Source organism: Excalfactoria chinensis, chromosome 2 (assembly GCF_039878825.1).
Source record: "Excalfactoria chinensis isolate bCotChi1 chromosome 2, bCotChi1.hap2, whole genome shotgun sequence".
Lineage (NCBI taxonomy): Eukaryota > Metazoa > Chordata > Aves > Galliformes > Phasianidae > Excalfactoria > Excalfactoria chinensis.
In genome coordinates this window covers 92793875-92813429 of record NC_092826.1, presented here as the reverse complement: position 1 = coordinate 92813429, position 19555 = coordinate 92793875, and the positions used below count along the sequence as shown (strand labels likewise).

The 19555-nt window shown below is 39.5% G+C and overlaps 1 protein-coding gene across 13 annotated transcripts in view; it reads left to right on the top strand.

Annotated features, from left to right (window-relative positions):
• The window catches only part of HECW1 (HECT, C2 and WW domain containing E3 ubiquitin protein ligase 1), a 233504-nt gene that overhangs the window by 56692 nt on the left and 157257 nt on the right, over positions 1-19555 (top strand). For 7 of the 13 annotated variants that reach the window (XM_072330281.1, XM_072330278.1, XM_072330273.1 and 4 more), the window contains exon 2: positions 19066-19390. In XM_072330281.1, the coding sequence (XP_072186382.1) occupies positions 19066-19390 (325 nt within the window). Of the gene's footprint in view, positions 1-3258; positions 3317-19065; positions 19391-19555 lie in introns of all 13 variants that reach the window. The other 6 variants (XM_072330283.1, XM_072330275.1, XM_072330282.1 and 3 more) reach the window with 1 other exon arrangement.

Genomic DNA, 19555 nt, shown 5'->3' with positions numbered 1-19555 from the left:
GGGGTAAATGAAGTAGGAGAGAAACGGAAGAGCATATCTGTATCTGTATGGGGCGGGGGGTAGTGGGGGAAAACATATCTTCTTTGTTGTTGTTAACACACTTATTAATATTGTTGGTAACATGGCTGTGGTGTGTGCTTGAGTTTCTGTCTGCAGTGCCAGATCAGCCCAGTGCAAGAGGCATCAAGCCCACAGGGAGCTGAGCACAAGCACTCCCTGACTCTAGCAACAAAGTGTTGACCACTGCTGAAATAATTTTTTGGCCTTGGATGAGTTTTCCTGCACAGACTGCATTGTTATTAACCAGTACAGCACACTGTGCTTGCAGATTGCCTGTGCTAATTACTGTACTGGCTGCCCCAAGGCACTAAGCAGTTCAGAGGCTAAGTGGAACCAATACAGAAATATACTGAAAATAAAAGCAGAGGATAAGAGGGACAAGTACTGTGAAAATATAATTTTCTATGGGTAGTTGTGTGTAAGTATAAAATAAATACTGATTTTATTTGGTTGCCATAATCAGGGGTTTATAGTTTTATTTCTTAAAAAAAATATATGGTTTTGAGTAGGCATTTTAAGGAAGATGCCAAGTAGCTGCATTATGTAAGCTTAAGGACCACTTCAGGCAGGGCTTGGTTTGTATTAAAGAAGATGCTAATAAGGTTGATTGATGAGCAGAGCATCCAGAAGATGGTGAGAGTCAAACATCAGCTGCAGGGGCTGGAAACAGCTTCTGTGCAGAAAGGGACAGAAAGGCAGTAGGAAATTAGAAGTGAAGGAGAAAAAAACGGAGATACTCTAAAAGGAGATAAACCAAGGAGGGAGAGAGTGGTGCTGAGGCACAGCTGGGTTTGTATGAGCAGGAGAGCAAACAAGAAACCTTAATGTTAAATGATGGGTGATGAAGGAGAAGGTGTTAGAAGGGGTGGGGGGAGATAAAAACAGAAATGATGAGAGAGGGAGTAAATACTGACTGAATGAACTTGAACTCCCCAGGGTTCCCAGAAGAAATAGGTTAGAGAAGCTGCTGCCTAGGGCACTCTCCTCTGTACTTACCACTTTACTCTCATCTCGTTTAGAGAGCTCAGAAGAAACTACTTAACCTCAGGACACAGGAGTGGCTTTGTTGGAGATCTGCATTGTTCTCAGCCAGGAAATGAATGGTTGCTCAGGCTGCAAGTGGTTCTGCCACACACACAAGCGCAGCTCTTCTGTTCTTCAGTATCCAGTCCTCCAGCATCTTTATCCTGGCTGAGACACCTTTTTTTTTCAACATTGTCACCACCATTAGCTCTGTATTTTTGCTAATGGTGAGCAAGAGCCTGCATACTGATCTCGTAAAAATCTGCAACAGAGGAGGTGATCTGCTGTTGATGTCACCACTGCTGAAATGCACTGCCCATTACTTCCCTCTCTTTGGTCTCCATAACAGCAAATGTCCATGAAAATCAGTGGGTGTAATTTTTTCTGCATTGAGAAATTCAGTGATATGCCTTTGTTTTGCACACACTTCCATGTCAGATGCTATTTTGTCAGACTGCCCCTCTGCTGCCATCTGTCACACAGCAACAAGATGTAATAGAGTATTGGTGGGAAGGCTCAATCCCCTACTGCCATACCACCAACATCTGCCTCTGACATAAGGGAGTAACATAATAAAATAGAAGGCATTACTTTCAGAGGGGCCTTTGTATTTCCAATGTAAATACACTTTATCTAAGCACAAGTGACCAAATTGTAGGTAGTTTGTAAGTATGGAAATAAAATTGATTATGTCCATGAGATTTAGTGTCTTTTGAAGAGTAAAGGGAGATGAAAACACAACATGCACTTTTACTTTGTTTTATTTCACATCCCTTATGTATTCTGAAAATCTAATTGGCAATGTTTTATTTTATAAACCTTTTTTGAACAGAATGTTTTTGAATAGTATACCTAGGCATCCTACCTTTCCTTTCTCTTTTCACTGTACTTTTGTTCAATTAACAGTCTTAGTGGTTTTGATCGTGTTGTTATAAGACAACATCTGTCTTGACAGATCTGTTGTTGAGTACACAGTGGAAACTGCTGATGAGAATGAATTTTAGAGTGGGGTGATAGTGTGCTAGCCTCTTTTCTCATGTGATAAGTGATAAGGCAATGCTCCACTTGTATCAGGGGAGATCTAAATGGACACTGGGAAGAATTTCTTCATAGGTATGGTGGACTGGCTGCCCAGGGCAGTGGTGGAGTTCCCATCCCTGCAGGCATTTAGGAGACTTGGACATGGAGCTAAGGGACATGGTTAGTTATGGGACTTGGAAGGTCAAGTTGATGGTTGGACCTAGTGATCTGAAGGTCTTTTCCAGCCTATGTGGTTCCTTGGTTCTCTGAAACATGGAGTATTTGAGCATCTTCTTAGTGAGGATCTTTCTCTGCTAGTGTAGCTACTAAACTGTAGAATGTCAGAGTACTCAGTCACAGAAGATAACCCGAGAGAACTAACTGAAAATAGGGACTGTAAATGCTCCTGGAGATGAATTGTGGACTACTTTCACATTTTTTTATATTGAGATTATTTATTATTGCATGTTTCAAGAGCTTTCTTTCCTTGCTATCAGCTTCCCTGATTCAGACTGGAGTTTCCTTGTTCTGTCACTTTTCACTGTACAGTTTTGTACTGTGTAAGGTTTTAAAGTGCTAGTTGAGGTTAATTAGAGAAGTAGAGGTTCACTTGCTATTTTGTGGTCTGATCTTGAACTACTAAAATTATATTGGATCCTGCATCTGCTCAAGTATGTCACATAGAAATTAACTTCCTTTGCAGATATACGAGAATATAAATGAATTGATGGGAAACAGGAACGCAAGTTGACTGCCACCTATCTAAGCTTCCTCAATGTGCGAATTTTATGATGAAGCTGAAAATCCACTAATGGTGTCTTTTGTTATACCCAGGCTGCTGCTTCTTGCTCTCTTTTGGATGTTCTTGAGTTAAATGAATATGGTAACTAATCCTGTACAGTCTGCAAAATTCACTGTAGAAAATCCTGTTCTTATTTTTTAATGGTGTGTATTTTGGTGTTGAAGTGCATGATGACATCCTGGTGTACTGAAGAATATCGTATGCTGTTGCTGTGGTGAAGATATACTCACTGCCAAACAGTGAATCAAGTTGATTAATAAAAGACAGTTTGGGTAGAAAAACAATGTTTTTAAATGTCACTTATGTTGGTTATGGGATACATGCTGAGTTAACCTCATTGAACTTTTCCCCAGGAATTGATGCGCTTACAATTGGCGGGTCATTATGCTGCTCCACCTGTGTAGTGTTAAGGTCAGTGTGTTTTTCTGATTATAAAACCCATCCATACCATTCCATTATAAATTCACTGTCATTCATAATGGAATGTGCCAAGGCTCAGAGCTCACTGCAGCTGCCCCTCGCCCATGTTTAAGATAAAATGAAGCAGTTCAGCTAATTTGAGCATCTTTTCAATAACATGTCGAACCAAACTTCATTTGAAGTAATCTTTTGTTTCTGTTTTGTTTCTGTTTTGTTTCTGAACTTAAGTAACCATCTGATATCAGTGTTGTTTTAGTTTTGTGTTTTACGTGGCGTGCCCAATAATTCACTCAAGACATGGTAATTGTCTTAAGATCCTAGCAAGGAGATCCTGGGAGCAGCAGGCAGCTGTAACGTTTTCGTTGCACGTGTTTATGCACAGGCAAAGCACAGAATGCATCAACCAGTCACCTTCACAAGGCATTTCCTGAAAGCTACAGCTTTTAACCATGAATTAATTTGGAGTCATCAAGACACAAATCGACCATCACAGCAGACACTAATGTGTGAGCTGCAGGAATGTCTGACTGTCACTGGCCACTTCTATGGGACCTATGAGATGATCTGCATGCATAAAAAAACCACTGCTGCTGTATGCATCTTCCTGCACAGCTTAGTTTTCTAAATTGCCATGCATTATCAAGGAGAGGCAGAATGTGCATTAAAGCCTATCAAGTGTTATATCTGTCACTGAAATGTTGTTATTATTGGGATTTTTGTTTGTATGTTTGCTTTTGCATTTTTCTTTGTTACTAATCCACCAAATAACCTTAATTCTATGAAGAATAGGCATTCTGTGAACAGCCATGTATGTAATAGGACCTTACATTCTTCCGTTTTCACGAGGATGTATCCTTTTTATGTTGAATTTTGCATTGTGTAGTAGCTAAGTGAGAGTTCCTGGCACTGGCTTTTTTGCCTCTGTACAACTTAAGCAGTACTGTTATTGCTGGGGAAATACTTGCGGCCACATAGAGACATAGAATTATAGAATTACCCAGGTTGTAAAAGACCTTGACAACAACCGTGAATTTTTGTGAGAGTGTTCAACAGCACTCCTCCTTTCACCTCTCTGTCAAGCTGTAAACTTGGTCATATTGCACACATGTACATCTAAGTTTTCCCAGAAGTATGTGCTATACATCTCAAGGTGTGTTGGAGTGTCATGGAAAGAACACTACTTTTGGTGAAAAGGAATACTTGGATGTTGTAGCTTCTGAAAACTATTCACCAGCTGACACTTCATGTGCCAATAATATGAATTCCTAAATTACTGCATGATGTAAGTACATATCAAGAGGGTTTAGCAGTTTTGTTCCATGACTCCAACAAGAAAAAACAAAAGAAAAGAAAACAGGATTTCAATTTGGCTGCTGTCCAAAATTTAAATAAAATATCCCCCTGAAAGAGAAGATTTTGTTTGTTGTAGGATAGTGTGTTCTTTCCTAAGTAAAGAGTGTTGCTTGAAAAGGGCGAAGAGGTTTGGCAGAAGATAAACCCCCTTTGCATTCCATCTTGTCCTCAGATATAGGGTTGGGGATGGCTGTGCTTCAATTCTAAGTGATGCCCAATGTGACACTGAAAGTCCAGTCATATTCAATATATTGACTGCCACAATTATAGGTTCACCAACAGCACACTGCCTAATTCATCTAGCAGTATTCAAGGTGAGCTCTCATAATGACTCCTAAGAAATTTGGCTGGGCCCAACGAGAAGTCTCATGGCAACAATGCGGTTTATTAAAGCAACAGATTAGAGATTCTTTTGAATTTCTGGTGATAAATGCATGTGAGATTAACCAACAACATGAATAACATGTCTGACTGCAACGTGGAACAACTCTATGGAGAATTCTAAGTTTCCCAGGGAAGTACTTTGTATAACTGGGTGGGCAAATCTTATTCAGTTGGCATTCCAATGGATGTGGAAGAGAAGCTCAGGTTGTTGAATGATCCCAGAAGTCAGCGTTGTTTTGCAATTATGTCTTCCCTCCCATTTTTCCTCTCTTAAGCCATTTTTTATACTATTTTCTTAGTTTCAGGTGTAGCTTGAGTGATTCTAGACAAACATACCTTTGTTTTGGAAAGTTTGCTCAGAGAATATAGGATATTTTTTGACAGAAGGGTGGAAAACTGCTCAGGGCAACAACAGGATAGTTCATCAGTCCTAACAGTATCATCAAGTCCCCAGCCCTGCAGGGTGATCAGAGTTTTGGCCATGGGGCTTTCATCCCGCTCTGTGTTGTTTTTTTCTCAGTGTCAGCATGGCAGGCTCCCTGGTGTTTGTTAATATCTAAGGTCACAGGTCACATTGCTTAGGGAGCTAATGTGGATTATCCACCACATTCTACTCTCTGAAGGTTTATCTACTCTCAAGAGGTGGACATTGCAGTAAGTCATCTCCAGTAAATGTCCACAAAGATACAACTGAAGGACACCTTTAATAGCAGAAAGGATTAAAAAATAGTTCTGTTAATAAAACAGATTGCATTTTACCTTTGAAAATTATAAGAGCAAAATGTTTTTTCTCGCTTGGGCACCAGAAGGATCTGTGTTGTAGTGTTTGCAAGCTTATCTGCGGTGATGAACTTTCCTAAGTTTTTAAGAAGTGCAGTGCTCACTGCTACTTACATATTGTGACAAATGTGTGCCCTTACATACAGCACAAAGGAAATCCTGGAGGTTTTATTAGACACCTCCTACCAATAATCCTGATGGAATTAGGTAGCTGAAGATATTGCACTAAGTCACAACAGGAAGAAAACAATTTGACTACTTGCTACAGTGCTTTCATCTGGCTGTTGTGTTTTCTCTCTCTTGTGCCCTGTCTGAGCACAGCTATGCTGAGCCTTGTCTGATTGATGCAGCCCACAGGCTCACGTCACAAAGGTCTGGCTGTATATTTGACACATCACAGAACTTTTTATGGAAGTTTAACTGAATCTGCAGCTTTGTCTCAGTTTCTACCAATCTCTCCTATATCTAGAGGGGAAAAAAATGCTTAAAAACAAAAATGAAAGAGTTGGTCCCCAGTTCCTTGCCTTCCCTCCTCTGTTTTTTCTCCCTGCATGGAAAACACATCGAATCAAACTTGCAGCTGTTCTTTTTTCTTCTTTCTTGTCATTATTGGGAAGAAAATTGTGTTCCCTATATCTGAGCATGGACTAATTCAGGAAAACTAAAACAAATGCTCAGTGTGGTCTATAGCATTGAACAGTATGTACCTGCATGGATATACTTGACCTTATGGATGAGTCCTTGATTGTGCTGCGTATAGATATTTGAGCTAAATGCCAGTATTTGTTAGCAGTTTGAATACTTGCCTGGTGCAGGACTGTTCCGAACCTCAAGTGGAAACTGAGCACTATCACAAGTCTATGTTCAAATGCCTGTTCCCAATGTATGCAGTCAGCAGAGCACAGTCACGCTCCTCTTGGAATTTCAGAGCACTCTTCTCTCTTCCCTAACCATGTAAGTGGTACAGAAAAGTTAGTCACCTAATGTAAGCACCCAAATCTCAACATGGGCTGTGGAAGACTGAAGTAAAAAGGTGAAAATGCAACAGAAAAATTACTGTGGCACAAGCCAAATAAGGTCTTGGAAAGAGGCTGGTGCTCTCATAGGTGGTGGCTGGCTCATGCAACACGTTTGTTGTTTTTAGAAAAGGTTTTCTCTAAATAAGACAAGGAACCACGTGTTAATGTTTTCATTTGAACTTAATTCATTTTAGGGAATTAATTTTACATTGATACATTTCTTAGAAAAATAAGCTTTTGTATACACTTTGCATTATATTTGGTCTATTTGGTCCCTTTTTGTAGTGTTTTGTTTTTATTAAAATGCAAAGCAATGGTTTATTAAAATTAAAAAACAAATTAACAAACAAAAAAAACCCCAAAAACATGAGGATATTATGCTTTTAATTAGATAAATTAGCTGAGGTAAAAAGATATATTAGTATTCTGAAGTGAAACATTGTTGGTGTACAATTGCTCCCTGTGGTTCTCAACATGGAGAAACTCTTCAAAATGTTCTTCTGCAGTGTAGCTTTTAAGCAAAAAAACCAAACCAAAACAAAACAAAAACCCTAAAAAGCCAGTTATATGAATCTTTCTTTATTATAAAAAAGTGGATGTAGGGGAAGTCATACCTGAAAGCTATTTTCATGCCATAAGCCTTCCCATATATCAAAAGAAAGGAATTTTGCAAATGCTTTATTTAATGCTGTAAAAATGCATATACTTTTTGCTAATGATAACCAATAGGGTTCATGTTTCAAATTCTGCATCTCTTCCATAACTTTGTCTGATGGGAAGAAGAACTAGCAGATCCACCAAAATCCAAAGATTTAGTAAAAGATTTAGCAAATTTAGCAACCTGCACATGTGAAGGAAAGCTCTAGGCTTTCTCCCAGGCCCTCTGCTGGGAGGTAGGGTGCAGGTAGAGGCAGCAGCTGGACAGAGCCTCAGGGTGGGTGGGTAACTTGAGCCCTTGCTCTCCTAGAGTCTTTAATTAGAATAGCATAAGATATTGGCTAGGATGAGAGGTATGTCTTAATGGAAAAATTAAGAAATAGTTTAATTTCTGGCACAATTCCCTCTTCCTGTTTACATCAAGCCCTATTTTCAGTATCAGTTTAATTGAAGGAAGGATTCTCTCTTATTTATTATCTGCCAGCTTTGCAGGGGGATGTGGGGGGCACCAGCAGACAGCAAGACATGATTTGAAAAATAACGCAATCAAACATAGCTAGCATTTGGTTGATTAGAAGGGGAGTACTTGCAGTGAAATTTGGTGATAAGTTTGTCGTTCTTTCCATTATACCGCTCAGCTGGAGGGCTGTGAAGATGCAGGGCTTTCTGACCTCATGTACTGAGGAATAGAAAAGTGTCCTGAATGGCTTACCGGGTCAGGATCTGATTCAAAGTCTGAAACATCCAAGGAATGTTTCTGTGCAGAACAACTGAAATGACTGGTGGGGATCCATGCCTATGTATATGAGCTGTTGTCTGTACTGCAGAACGGTACCCTGACAACATCAGGGGCAAGCTATGCACTGTGCCTCTGACATTGTGATGCTGCCTTAAAATGTTGTGTTGCATCCTGGAAGCATGTGGGCCTTCTAAAAATTTGAAATAAAAGGCTTTATAATTGTGGGTTGTTTTTGGTTTTGTAAAAGGTAAATATGTTGTTGGTATACATTCAGAATTTCCAAAGTGGACACCTATGTTGCATCCGTAGTATTTTGCAGCTTTGCCTTGTGTGACATACCCCAGTGTTGTTTCTTTGATGAGTGCAAATATTTTGATTGTGAATTTAAATTTTTTTCTCAAGATGTGGTCTGTCTCTTCAAAGCCAACAGAAAAACTGTCTGAAAATCTCCATTAGTTTGTGAGATTCTATGAGACAGAACTAATTAAAATCAATGAATGTTTAATTTGTTTAATTTTAAATGATTTACAGTGCTAGTTGCATTATTCTACAATACATAGAGAAAGCTTTGTCAAATACCATTGAGTATGTTCTATAATCAAAGTGGGATTTTAAAAACCAAAAATGTCAGTGAGATTTTTTTTGACCTTGTAATTTCAGTGAGTTCATCCTTCATGACACTAAGTTTTCAGTTCTGTGTATTTCTTTACTTCTTGAAGAAAGATTGAATGCTTGATGCCCCCTTTATCACTATATTAAAAAAAAAAATCACAACAGATTTACTATGAAGCTGGAAGTTTATCATACGTATGTACTTCATTTCATTTGTAATTAAAGTTTATTGGACTTCGTGTGGAAAGGATGTAGTGCTATGTTAGAGTTTAAGTCAAATCCTGCTCCTACAAAGTCACTTTGATTTGGCTTCTGTTGTATTTTTGTAACTGCTTGTAACCAACCCCAACACCTGATTCTGCAGATGTGCAGACATGTGTAAATTCCCTTATTTGAGTTATCAGTTAAACTGGTGAGGAGACTACAATTTGTATGGCCTGGTTTCCCAGGCTGATAAGATTCCTATGATTGCACTTTCTGTCTGTCTGTCACTCCCATAACTAATTACTTTTGAAGCAGTTGGCTAATTTCTAAGCAGAAGAGAACAGAGTAGCTGTCTGTGCAATAGTTGAGTTTCTTCAGAATCTTGGTGGCTGGGGATATGCAATAGAGCCATGTTGGGCAGGGGAGGGAAGGCAGAGCCCTCCTGCCACTGGTTCCAGCTGATGGGGTTATCTGGATCTTGCCTGAGGCGTTGTGGCTTTTTTTGCAGAGAAATGGACAGAAAAATTATGGGATTTTGGTAGAGATTTGGTGGTGATGAGATTATAGCACTCCAGGAAAATAGTTTCATTAATTCTACTGTTGGTTTGTTTTGGTTTCCGTGAATGCTCTCTCAATGAAATCCGAATGTCTTCAATACAAATGATCAGCTTCTAGTTAGAGGTTAGAAAAGCAAAGTAGTCAACTACTTTTCACTAATATTGAGAGAACAACTACTGGAAACTTCAGTATGTGGTCTATTATCTAATGTATTACAAGTGATAAACTTCCCAAATTAGTGTCTTTTCTGTTCACAGCTCTTCAACAAAAATGAATTTTTGCAGTCTTTGAGAACTGCTTACCTGTTCAAAAGCCAAATTTTAACCTCTCTGACATTCCAATTTTACAAGTCCAGGTTAAGTGTCAACTTTTATGTTGAATAGCATATTGTAGGACAGTGCTATTAATTTTAAAAGACCAGCCAGAGACCAAACAGCTCTCAGTTGATTTGTGCAAAGAATTGGACACTAGACAATTTTCATGGTCCTAATCAGAATGGAATTGGGTCCTACAGCAAGAATTTCAGTGAGATGTGATTGTTAGTGTGACTGCTATGACGGGCTGTGTGATTGTTGATCTTTCATTCAGAACTTAAGTTTATGACCTGCATAGCTGAATAGTTTTCCAATTTGCCTAATTCCACAGGTTCTTATGAATGCTATTTAAAATCTAGCCTTTCATTGCATTGCACTGGAAGCTAATCCTCAATGGATTTAGAGCACTTCATTGACAGAGAGGTTGTTACTAGAAAAGTAAATTCAAAAATTTTTGTTCACTTATTTTTAAAAGTGCAGCCTTACAAACTGTAATTATCTAGGAACCAATGGCATCAAAAATGCTGTTAGCTCAAGCTAAAGGTCCTCATTAAAGTGAAATGAAGATATGGCTTGAACCTTTTTCAGGAACATTCATGTGCATGTGTCTGTCAGTGAGTAGAATATGACTTCTTTTGGTCTCTGTCACCAACGTTCTTCTTATCTGAAAGCTTTCCTGAGATCTTAAGAACAAAGGACCACAACCCATTTGAATTAGGGTAAAAAAAAAAATGAAATTAGACCCTGCCACAAAAATGTGAACAGATATATGCCCATGCACAAAATTTTGTGATACAGCAAGTTGTGAGTTTAATTTGATTGGAAGCAACATCAAGCACACTCAGTGAAGGTATTTCTGCATCCATCTGGAGATTTCATAATGCAGGATCTGTGTGGCCAATTGATTTCCAAATGTCAGGAAATATTCCAGGCTTCACTGAAAGATGGAAGATGGAGCTGAGGGCATGCCCAGTAAGCTGCTGTCTGGTTTGTTATTGTCTGTGGATCAAAGAAGTGGTTGATGGAGGTGTTAGAACCCAGCAGTCTTCTCAGACCTACCTGCCTCTGCCCTGCCTCTCTGCCTCAGGGGATTAAGATGCTGACATTTCAAAACTCTTTCCTCTTAAAAAGAAATGAAGATGGGGGTTAGAATCATGACAGAGTGTACAGGCAATGAATGAACTGAGATTTAAAATGCTCTCTTTGCTGTGGTGCAGGGAGTCTGCAGCTGTGGTCAGCAGGAAGGAACCATGAATGAAGAGAGTTGCTTGCCAGCCCTCCTTTATTTTGTATTCATCATCCCTATATGGAAATCAGTGTCTGTCTTATTCCTGTTCAGCACCTAGTGCCTTAATCACTGTCCCACCCTGTCTAGAAGTGAGAAAAAGATGATAATGTTACGGAGTGAAGAAGAGGAGAGATGCTCTGAGAATTACTAGAGAAGAGAGAGAAGATTACAGAAAAGACATGTAGTCATCTATGGACAAGGCAGGAACCTTGCTGGCAGCCTAGAGTCAAGGGAGAGAAGAGGGAAGGTCTTTAGCCATTTTGTAGTGAATTGGGCTCAAGATGTATGTAGGGATTTTGCATCTAATGGCAGCGATGGATACCTTGAGACGCATGAATGGATCCATCCCTTTGTGTTGTGCAAAGTGGGCATAAAGAAGCAAGTGACGGTGGTGAAGACAGTATGGTAGGTGCAAGCTTTGTATGATAAATCCTTCTTCAGTATGTACCTACACAAACCTTTGGTGTGCAGAGATTCATGCTTGTGTCTGAAATGGGGCTAATCAATATTACAGACTTAAAATATCTGGGCTTAGTTTCTTATTGTTACCTTTTTTTGATGTGAGTTTTACAAACAATCTGTTGATATAATGCATTTGACTTAGTTCTCTTGTTGTTTGTTTGTTTGTTTTCTTCTTCTATCTGGTAGCAGTATGCAGTACAAAAAATAGCACAAGCTTTTTTTTTTTTTTTTAGTAAACACTTAGGGTAGAAGATATACTATAGCCCTGATGTCAGAGGATGTTGACATGTTACACGCTGTAAGAAGTTAGGACTTTTTTTCAGCAAAAAGTTTTTGGAAGAGTCTTTGGGCTCTCTCTGTGGAGTTGGGAAATGTGGGGCCACTTCTAAGCAGAGAGTTGATTGTAGCTGACAGTTCTGGGAAATGTATGTTACTGGATATCCCTCCACAGCTTGTATTTACTCTGTAGCCCTTCCCTCGTATTTTTTGTAGGTGCTTTTAATCTGCCTAATGATTTCTATTTCGACTGCCTAAATGTACTTAGAAGACACATTTTCTGACCCTCTTAGGAATGCTTGGCCATTTATGTCTTTCATTATAAAATTATGGAGTTCAAAATGATTATACATAGATCTCGCTCCGTTCCATCTGACTTAACCTGGATCCCACCAGTCACAGGCTCTCTGAACAGGTGAAGAGAGGTGGAGCTGGATAATCCTAGAGAAAGCCTTGTTTGGTCTCAGTTTTTTCTGGGAGGAGCCCTGTCTCTGGTTTCTGCCTATGCAGAAAGTCTTAGGAGCTTGCATCCCTCAATTAGTGACTGAGGTGTTCATTTGGAATTGGGTGAATCTGGGCCACTGTGAGTGCTGTTAAAGACAGCAGTGTTTTGCATGGAGGATGTACTGGAAGAAATGAAGCTACCGGTTATTAAAGTCCCTCAGGTAAATGCTTGTTACTGTGTGTGGAACCTGAAGCAGGGTGGTTAGGGCTTCTTGGCGCTCTCAGTATGAATACCAGTTGCTCATTTCATAGAAGAGAAGCAATTTCATCCTTCAGAGGAGAGCCATCTCCTTGTTCTTACCTCTTCCCTCTTGAGCTCCTTTAGAGTAAACAGAGTTCCTGGGAGACCAGTGAAATCCGGCTGGATCTGGTGGGAAGAGTGATTGGACTTCAAAAAATCATCTCTTGTGAGACACACAGACTCTTTTGGACAGCTCTCTGCTGAGGTTGTGCTTCTTCACTTCAAATAGCAAATTAAACAAACTACCTGGTACTGAATGATGATCACGTGTTTTTTTTTTTACTTGAAATGATTGTTGTATACAAATGTTGTGTTTGAAAAGATGAGAAGTGACGATGTTTAGTCTTTGGCATTGCAGTCACTAGAGCTGTGGAGGTGAAGCTGGAGTTGGTGGACACGGGGATGTCTGTTAGGAAGGGACTGTGTTCCCCTACCAGGTGAGTGCTTCATCTTTCCCCTGGAGAGAGACAGTCCCTGCGCTTCATTTGTGTTATCCCTTAGCAGTGTAGTGGCACTTCCCTGCCTTCTGCTGGTATTTAAAACCAAGCCAAAATACTGATTTCCTGTTCTATGTGCCATAAAGCACCAGCAAAAGCTAGCACTGTGCAATTCAGAGTATTTGATAATAGCATGTAAGCAGATTCTGATGTTCTCTCTTTCATCTTGTACTGTGAAAGGAACAGTGATGCTGTGCAGTGTTACCATGGTTTAAAATGTTACTATATTGACCCTTTTATTATTTCCTTGCAGTTATCTCTTTGAGTGTCATGCTGCACGTCTAACTGTTGTTACATACCTGAAAATGTCTCTTACTAATGTTGGCAATAATTTTGGATCATTTTTTTCTAATGCATAAGTCTAATGGCTGTTTCTCATTCCTTGCTGTGCCAGTTTGCTAAAACGATACTGTTTTCATGCTAACAATTTGAGAGAAATGAATAAATTAATTTTCTTCTTTGCTGCATTCTGTTGCAGAAACTTCCCACTGCTTTTTGTTGTGAACTTTGTCTGGGTTATCACCATGTCCACTTGTGGAATGCTATTGTTAATTGCTTCCAGTGAGACAGATTACATTGTAGAGGCTTGGAATGATTTCATCAAAAAAACAGTGAAATGCTATTTTTACACAGAAGCTTGTTTGGTTATACGGGGCAAATCTTAATTCTTAGAATCATTTAATTGGAAATGCAATGTGTGTGCCTTTCAGCACGCTTTCCTGAGTTCACTGGGCAGCACTCCTTTTGTACTTCTTCCAGAAAGAGAAGAGAAAAAGCATTATTATTTTTTTTTTTTTTCTTTTTCTGAACTCCAGTTTTCTGCCTTTGGTTATATTGCCCTGTAGTTCCATGTCCATCTGCTTGTGCCCAGGAGATTGCTTAAGTGCTCTCAGGAAATGTGGACTGCTCTTAATTGTTGGGTGTAGTTACTGGACGAACTCTGTGGATGCTAAGAGTACCTCTGGCTCTGTACTGCCAGATCTTGCCAGAGTGACTAATACGCCTGCATGAAGAATCAATCCCACACACCAGCATCAAACCTTGCCGGTCTGACCTCAGGGCCAGTTCTTTCATTTTGATTCAGATTTTCACAATGATTTGCACATCACTGAAGCAGAGTTAAATGGAAGAGGATGCATTAACATAGCAGTAAAGCTAGACTGGAAATGCACAAATGTCAGGAAATGGAAAAATGAACAACCTATTAGTGTCCATTTGACCCATTACAGATATATAATGGCTTTGATTTCCAATTAGTGTTTATTATAGCCATAAATATATATAGCATGCCAAAGATGTGCAATATTAAGACAAATGTTCTTTGATGTTATTGGAGCATGAATCTCTTCAAATATTTGCAACCTCCTTCATTTTAGTCATCCCAAGAGCAGCAGTTTCATCTGTACACTCTGTAATACCATGCAGAGAAATGGTTCTTGTTAGACTTGTGGGAGCCTGTAACACTGTCATGTTATTAAATAATGCCTTTGGATCTCTGAAAAGTAATTCCTGTGCCTCTCAAGTAAAGGGTCTGATCCTGAAAAGTTCTCTGGGCTGTCCAAATCCTTTTGTTTTGTAGTAGTCTCCAATCTCAGGATTGACTGCACTGTGCCTGTGGTGATGGGAAATGCCAGTGGTTCTTCATAAGGAGGGATTCATTCTCAATTTTTTACTCTTCCACCCAACAGAGCTGAGTTTCCCATCATGCAGGAGTTGCCTGTAAAAGACTGTGGAGAAAGCCCTTTTGGTAGGCTCAGCTTGAAGTTAAAGATCTGCACCTCCTTATAGGCAGTACTACTTTTCTGCTTGACTTCTTGGCTTGGTATTGAGGTATTACTCTGTATGTTCACACCTGGGCTACAGCTTGAGCTTTAAAATCATTTTTAAAATTGACCACCCAATTGAATCTTTAATAGAGATTGATCCTATCTTATATTTCTGTTAGTGCAATATCCACCTTGATACAAGTGAACTTACTTTAAGAGTTTTGCTGCCATCATTTTTTTCTTTCACCAGCCTGCTCTAATTTTTTTTTACTTCTGTGTCTGTCTTACAGAACACATAAGCTTTTACTTGTAATTTGCAAAATATATCAGGAGAACCTTCATCTCCAGAGGACAAACAAGGAAACAGGGAAGCGCATGACCAATTTGCTCATGATGTCAAACTTAGCAACAGTCTTATTAAACTTTCTGACAGGTGAATGTGCTGTATCCTAGGCTTCCCACCATACAAAGTTGCCCTTGGAATCCTGGTTTAAGGGTTGCTTGCAGACATCTGCATGTCTTCACATCCCTTAGTTAGAACCCTTTGTCAGCTGACTAATAGCACCTCCTTATTTCCTTATTTCCTCTTTTTCTAGTACTCCAGTGACCACCTGTGTTTCAGTCATATCAGTATCTTTTGTATGGACAGTAAAAGACTATCATACCACAATCCTGACCTGCAGAGACAGAGTAGCTCTGTCAAAGCAGTGGTAGTGAGTAACTATTTGTGAGTCAGTGTATCTGAAAGGCAGTTCTGAAGTTTCTAAAAAGCAAATAGAGCTGGCTCCTTGCAGACCCTGAGTTGGGATCTATCTTTATGCTAAGGCATCATATGTCCTTCTGGCATAATAATCCCAAATAATAACATTCTCACCTTCTCACACAGAAAGCACTCTAGCTCTCCAGTAGAAGCTATGTAGCATCTCTGAGTCCTTCACAGTGATTTGCTGTAAAGATTATTCTGATATCTGGGAGATGGAATTTTCTGGGTGCTGTTTTCTGGGGCAGTGGAGGAAGGGCAGCACTAGCAACAGCTTTGCTTGCACAGTGCCAAACGGCAGTGGGGCACAGAGAGCTGTAAGTATGAAAGGGAAGTAAACATGGAAGTACATGGAAGTAATATTTCTGAAGTTTTTCTCAGTATTTACTGATTTCAGGTTTTCTATTCATGCATTTTTTGAGATCAGTTTTATTTACAGATCTTGTCTGTCATTTTCTTTGACTTCACCTTTCTTCTTTCGCTGGTTAGGGGTCGGAGTTGCATTTCTGTGAAAGAATAGCACTCTAAAATTTGTTTTTATCTGATGTTTGTCAGATGGAGTAAGTATTGTAAATAAGAGGCAGGTTCTGTCCACAGATAATACTGAAAAAAATCTCATTTTTAGTAGGATTTTACAGAGTTAGTTTTATTAGCACATTGATATTTTTGTCTAAATACTTGTTGCTGGACTGTCTGAACACAAAAGGACTCTTTCAGATGTTAAAAATAAATTTAATTAGTGAATTAATTGGAGGAAATTCTAATTTACCCTAGCTTAGCTGATAGCAGTAGGGAAACTATGTGTTGTCCAACAGTGATTATATTAATTCTGTGCTTTGACTGGATATTAATTTAAAAAAATCTCTATTACCCATTTTTTCATAATCTTAGTTGTGATGGTGAATGGAGTTATATCCAGCTGGTGACTGCTCAAGAACAGTGTTGTCCAGCAGTCAGTATTATGGCCTGTCCTGTTTAATATCTTTATTGATGACCTGGACAAGGGGATTGAGTTCACTCTCAGTAAGCTGGCAGATGACGCTAAATTCGGGAGAAGTAATCACCTGTTCAAGGGTAGGAAGGCCCTTCAAAGGGATCTGGACAAGCTGGATCACTGGACTGAAGCCAGTGGGATGAAGTTTAACAAGACTAAGTGTCAGGTTCTGGGCTTTGGTCACAACCAGTGTTATGCCTGTGGTATTCTCAGGTAGCCAAGAAATCCGATGGCATCCTGGCTTGCATCAGAAATAGTGTTGCCAGGAGGAACAGGGAGGTTATTGTCCCCCTGTACTCAACACTGGTAAGTCTGAATCTTGAGTAGTGTGTTAGGTTTTGGGCCCCTCACTACAAGCAAGACATTGAGGGGTCTAAAGCACAAGCCTTATGAGGAGTGACTGAGGGAGATGGGATTTATTAGTTTGGAGGAGAGGATGCTCAGGGGAGACCTTATTGCTCTCTACAACTACTGGAAAGGAGGTTGTGGTGAGGTGGGGGTCAGCTTCTTCTCTGGTGCAACTAGTGACAAGCATTGTGAGAAACGTCTTCTCTGAAAGAGTGATCAGGCATTGGAATGGGCTGTCCAGGGAGGTGTTTCAGTCATTGTCATTCAGTCATTGAACACCTGGAGGTGTTCAAGAGACCTTCAGACTGTACTTAGGGGTATGGTTTAGTGAGGAAGTACTGGTGATAGGTGGACAATAGGACGAGATGGTCTTAGAGGTCTTTTCTAGCCTTAGTGATCTTATGATGTTATTATGTATGTCCAAGTGAGGATTGTCAAAGGAAAGACCTTTGTATCTGTTACTTCAGATGTTGAATGCAAAAATAACTGAACACTGCTGATAGAACTGAAATTCCATTTGGGTCACTTTGTGCTTCCTGTCCTAGATGAGCTCTAACATAGGAAATAAACAAGCAGTAGATTGATCAACAAGGCAATGTTGACACCCTCAGCTTAAAACAGGTTCATACTGGGCATATCATAGGCAGGCACAATGTATAAAAATGTGATAATACACGCACTTTTAAGGCAAAATCTGAAAGACTGTTCTGATGTGCTGTTGGATCACCATTTGGCCATTCAGTATTCCTGCTTTATAATTTACATTGTACACTGTATAATAAAAATGAGAATGTAGCTGTGTTCTTTTTTTTTTGTTGTTCTTTTTTGTTGTTGTTGTTGCTGTTATGGTCAGTATATATGATGGATCATATTGCTTCCACAAGGAGCAGAGAGGATCTTTCTTTAATTTTTTTTTAAAGACTTTTTTTTTTTTTTTTTTTTTTTTGTATGAGTACACTGTCACCAGTGCTTTCAGTCTGCTTGCACATTTTACAGACACAGATATTGTTAGAGTTGCATGTTAAAGCTGAAAAACTGGCAATTACATGTGGAATAATTATTTGTCCTGATCTTTGTTCTACTTCACTCATACAGCCGCGCATGTATGGTATTATTTATAATAAATGCATGACATCTCATCATGTACCATGATGCACTTTGTGCGAGTACTCAGCTTGCCTCGAGAGAGGAGGGTAGACTGGAATTTAAATACTTTTTTGACTGCTAACGCAATGACTGCTCTGCAGCAACCTCCTTCATTCCCATTATTTGGCAGGTATATTCTTAAATCCCTACCAGAGAGGACAGACATTGTATTCACAGTCTACTGAAAATTAAAATTAATTAAATAAATAAATAAATAAAATAGAGAGAAGAGAATAGCACGAGAAGCATTATCTATAATGAAAGACACTGCAACACTCAGTTTGTATTTACACTTCAGTGAAAGCATCTTTATTTTGGTATGAGGGATTAGGGCATGAACTCCTCCAGTCTGAAGAAGGGAGGAAAAGTTCTTACTTAACTTATCTAAACCAAACAGGCAAATGTAGTGACTGTGCTTTAAAAAAGATTCCTCTGCAAATGTAACTAGAATTACTGAGAAGAGGACCTGACTCCAGGAGTCAGAAGTAGAAAGCCAACCTCCTGGTGCTAAAGAGAATGACTGCCTAGCAGACTGATAGTCACAATGTCTGTGTCTAAATGTGTGCATTAACTTCAAGGAAGACAAATGCTATTGGTTTCCTCACACACTGCCAATTGCAGCTGGGCTTGGCGGTGTACGGCTTACTTTTGCACTTGTTTTCATGGCAAGAGTTAAAGAGTAGAAGTAGCAATATCTTTTTCCTGCTAAACCTTTTTCTGCCACATGTCAATTGCCAAGTGCTTCTCTCTTACCCTCTGATGTGCTGCTCTCCATAAACTTTGACGTAACTGAAATATGAGTCATACTGCAAATACTCCTCTCTTTTTTTCTCTACAGAATCTTTACCAAAACAGGTTCCTGGGCCTGGCAGCCATGGCATCGCCATCTAGGAACTCACAAAATCGGCGCCGGTGCAAAGAGCCGCTCAGATACAGCTATAACCCTGACCAGTTTCATAACATGGACATCAGGAACAATTCCCATGAGTCAGTCACCATTCCTAGGTCGACAAGTGACACGGACCTTGTCACTTCAGACAGCCGATCTACCCTGATGGTCAGCAGCTCCTACTATTCCATTGGGCACTCACAGGACCTAGTGATATACTGGGATATAAAAGAAGAAGTGGATGCAGGGGACTGGATTGGCATGTATCTCATAGGTAGGTCCCTCTTACACCTTTGCTTTTTTTGTTACATTTATTGGTTTTAAACGTTAGAGTGTTATGGGCTAATGGTTATAATGAACTAATACAGCTCCACTGAATGTAATCTCAGAATGGGTTTATATACTACAAGATTTCTTTGGCTACTGAGTTGCTAGTTGT